We start from the raw sequence: 1,612 nt of genomic DNA, 5'->3' as shown, positions 1-1,612 counted from the left end.
TCTAGGTGCCGAAATTTGGCAGGGTGGGGGGGAGGGAGGGAGGGGGAGCTGCAGTTGACAAGGGATGAGCTGCAGGTTTCTGTACTTAGCCAAGAAACAAGCAAAAAGGGGCATCTCAACAAAGAGAAATAAGAATTGGCATGGGGTGGGAGCATCTCAGCTATAATACAGGGATTGTGAGACTCGTCCTTTTGTAGCGACTTAGGGGGCATCAGTTGCATGTAATGTCGACAATGTCACTTAACATTGACCGAGCAATTTGGCTGAGCCAGGCTGATTGCTATACCAACCCATTAGCATACTGCCCTAAAAGACAATAAACCTATCTGAGCTTTCGCTACCAAAAATGAATTTAAGTCATTTGTTTTTATCGCTCCTGAGCTCCAAGATGCTGGTTGCAAGCAATGGCCTCTGACAGCACGAAGACCCAAGCAGCCTAAATACTAAAAGCAACAGCAGGAAGGAGGCCAGCTGAGAACGCTCCCAACCGCCGAGCACTGCAAAGCAACACCGTGTGCTGTCTGTTACTTTGGATACTGATCATGGAATAGTAAATTGTACGCTTCCATATAAACGGTGTTTACTGCCCCAAGTTATTTACATATAAAGGTAAAGGAAAGTACGTTTAAACAAACTGACTACATGTAATTCAAAACAAAGAGCAGAACAGTATCCAACAAACAAGCTTTCAATTTCGGGGAGAGAAAAATACCAGGTACTCACGTGTCAAAAAAGAACTCAGGAAGCTTTTCCAATAACAATGTTATAATAGCAGGCTGAAAAAAAAAGAAGAAAGGCAACATTGAAGTATCAATTTATTATTTGTTATGTGGTAGTTTTCTCTATCAGAATTGGCATATTTACTGGGCACACAGACACACAGTGGGTGCATCTACATGTGACGCTATGTCACCATAACATTTTGGGACACTGTTGCCATAGCAACATGCTACAGTGACATAGCATCCACAGGCAAAAACCATGATACCACAGCTACATCACCATAGCAATGCACTCCCTCAGTCTAGCACATCGCTACGGTCAAATAGTGTCTAAAAATAACCGTGCTGTGTACACGGCACAGGATGGGCTGTTACTGTACCGTCATTTGGTACTTTCAAAAGGAAGTAATTTAGCAGGGGTGCACCGATAGATTTTTTGAGTGATACCCATAGCCGATTTTTAATGAGCCACATTGGCCGAGACTGATCCGACTGCTGATATGCGGCCCGGCAGCTTGGAGCGCAGTGTCTGACCGGTAAGTCTGTTGTGGGGAAAGGGATGGGGGGCAGATCAAGACCCCCGCAGTAAGGGAGTGGGGATGGAGCAGGGGCAGGTGCTGCACAGCTGGGGCAGGGTGCAGGACAGAGCCCCAAGCGACTTATCTGGGGGGCATGGGGGTGGCTACCACTAATACACGCAACCCAGGAGGGCATGGGGGGTGCGTGCCCCTAGATCTGCACGAGGCAGGGCGGGCTGCAGGCTGGAGCTGGGCCTGTGCCAAGCTCTTCCCGGTGGGGGCTGGGCCAGGCTGTGCTCGGGGCAGGCAGAAATAGCACTGGGAGGAATGCTACAGCAAATTTTGGGGTGGCTGCAGCACCAGCACACAGCC

At 48.6% G+C, this 1,612-nt stretch overlaps 1 protein-coding gene across 2 annotated transcripts in view; it reads right to left on the bottom strand.

The window, feature by feature from the left end:
• The window catches only part of FANCD2 (FA complementation group D2), a 194,560-nt gene that overhangs the window by 161,937 nt on the left and 31,011 nt on the right, over positions 1-1,612 (bottom strand). For both annotated transcript variants that reach the window (XM_014522094.2, XM_014522095.2), the window contains exon 7: positions 724-776. In XM_014522094.2, coding sequence (XP_014377580.1) covers positions 724-776 — 53 coding nt within the window. The remainder of the gene's footprint in view (positions 1-723; positions 777-1,612) is intronic.

Source organism: Alligator sinensis, unplaced genomic scaffold (genome assembly GCF_000455745.1).
Source record: "Alligator sinensis unplaced genomic scaffold, ASM45574v1 scaffold487_1, whole genome shotgun sequence".
In the NCBI taxonomy this organism is placed as follows: domain Eukaryota; kingdom Metazoa; phylum Chordata; order Crocodylia; family Alligatoridae; genus Alligator; species Alligator sinensis.
This window is presented reverse-complemented; position numbering and strand designations above follow the sequence as displayed.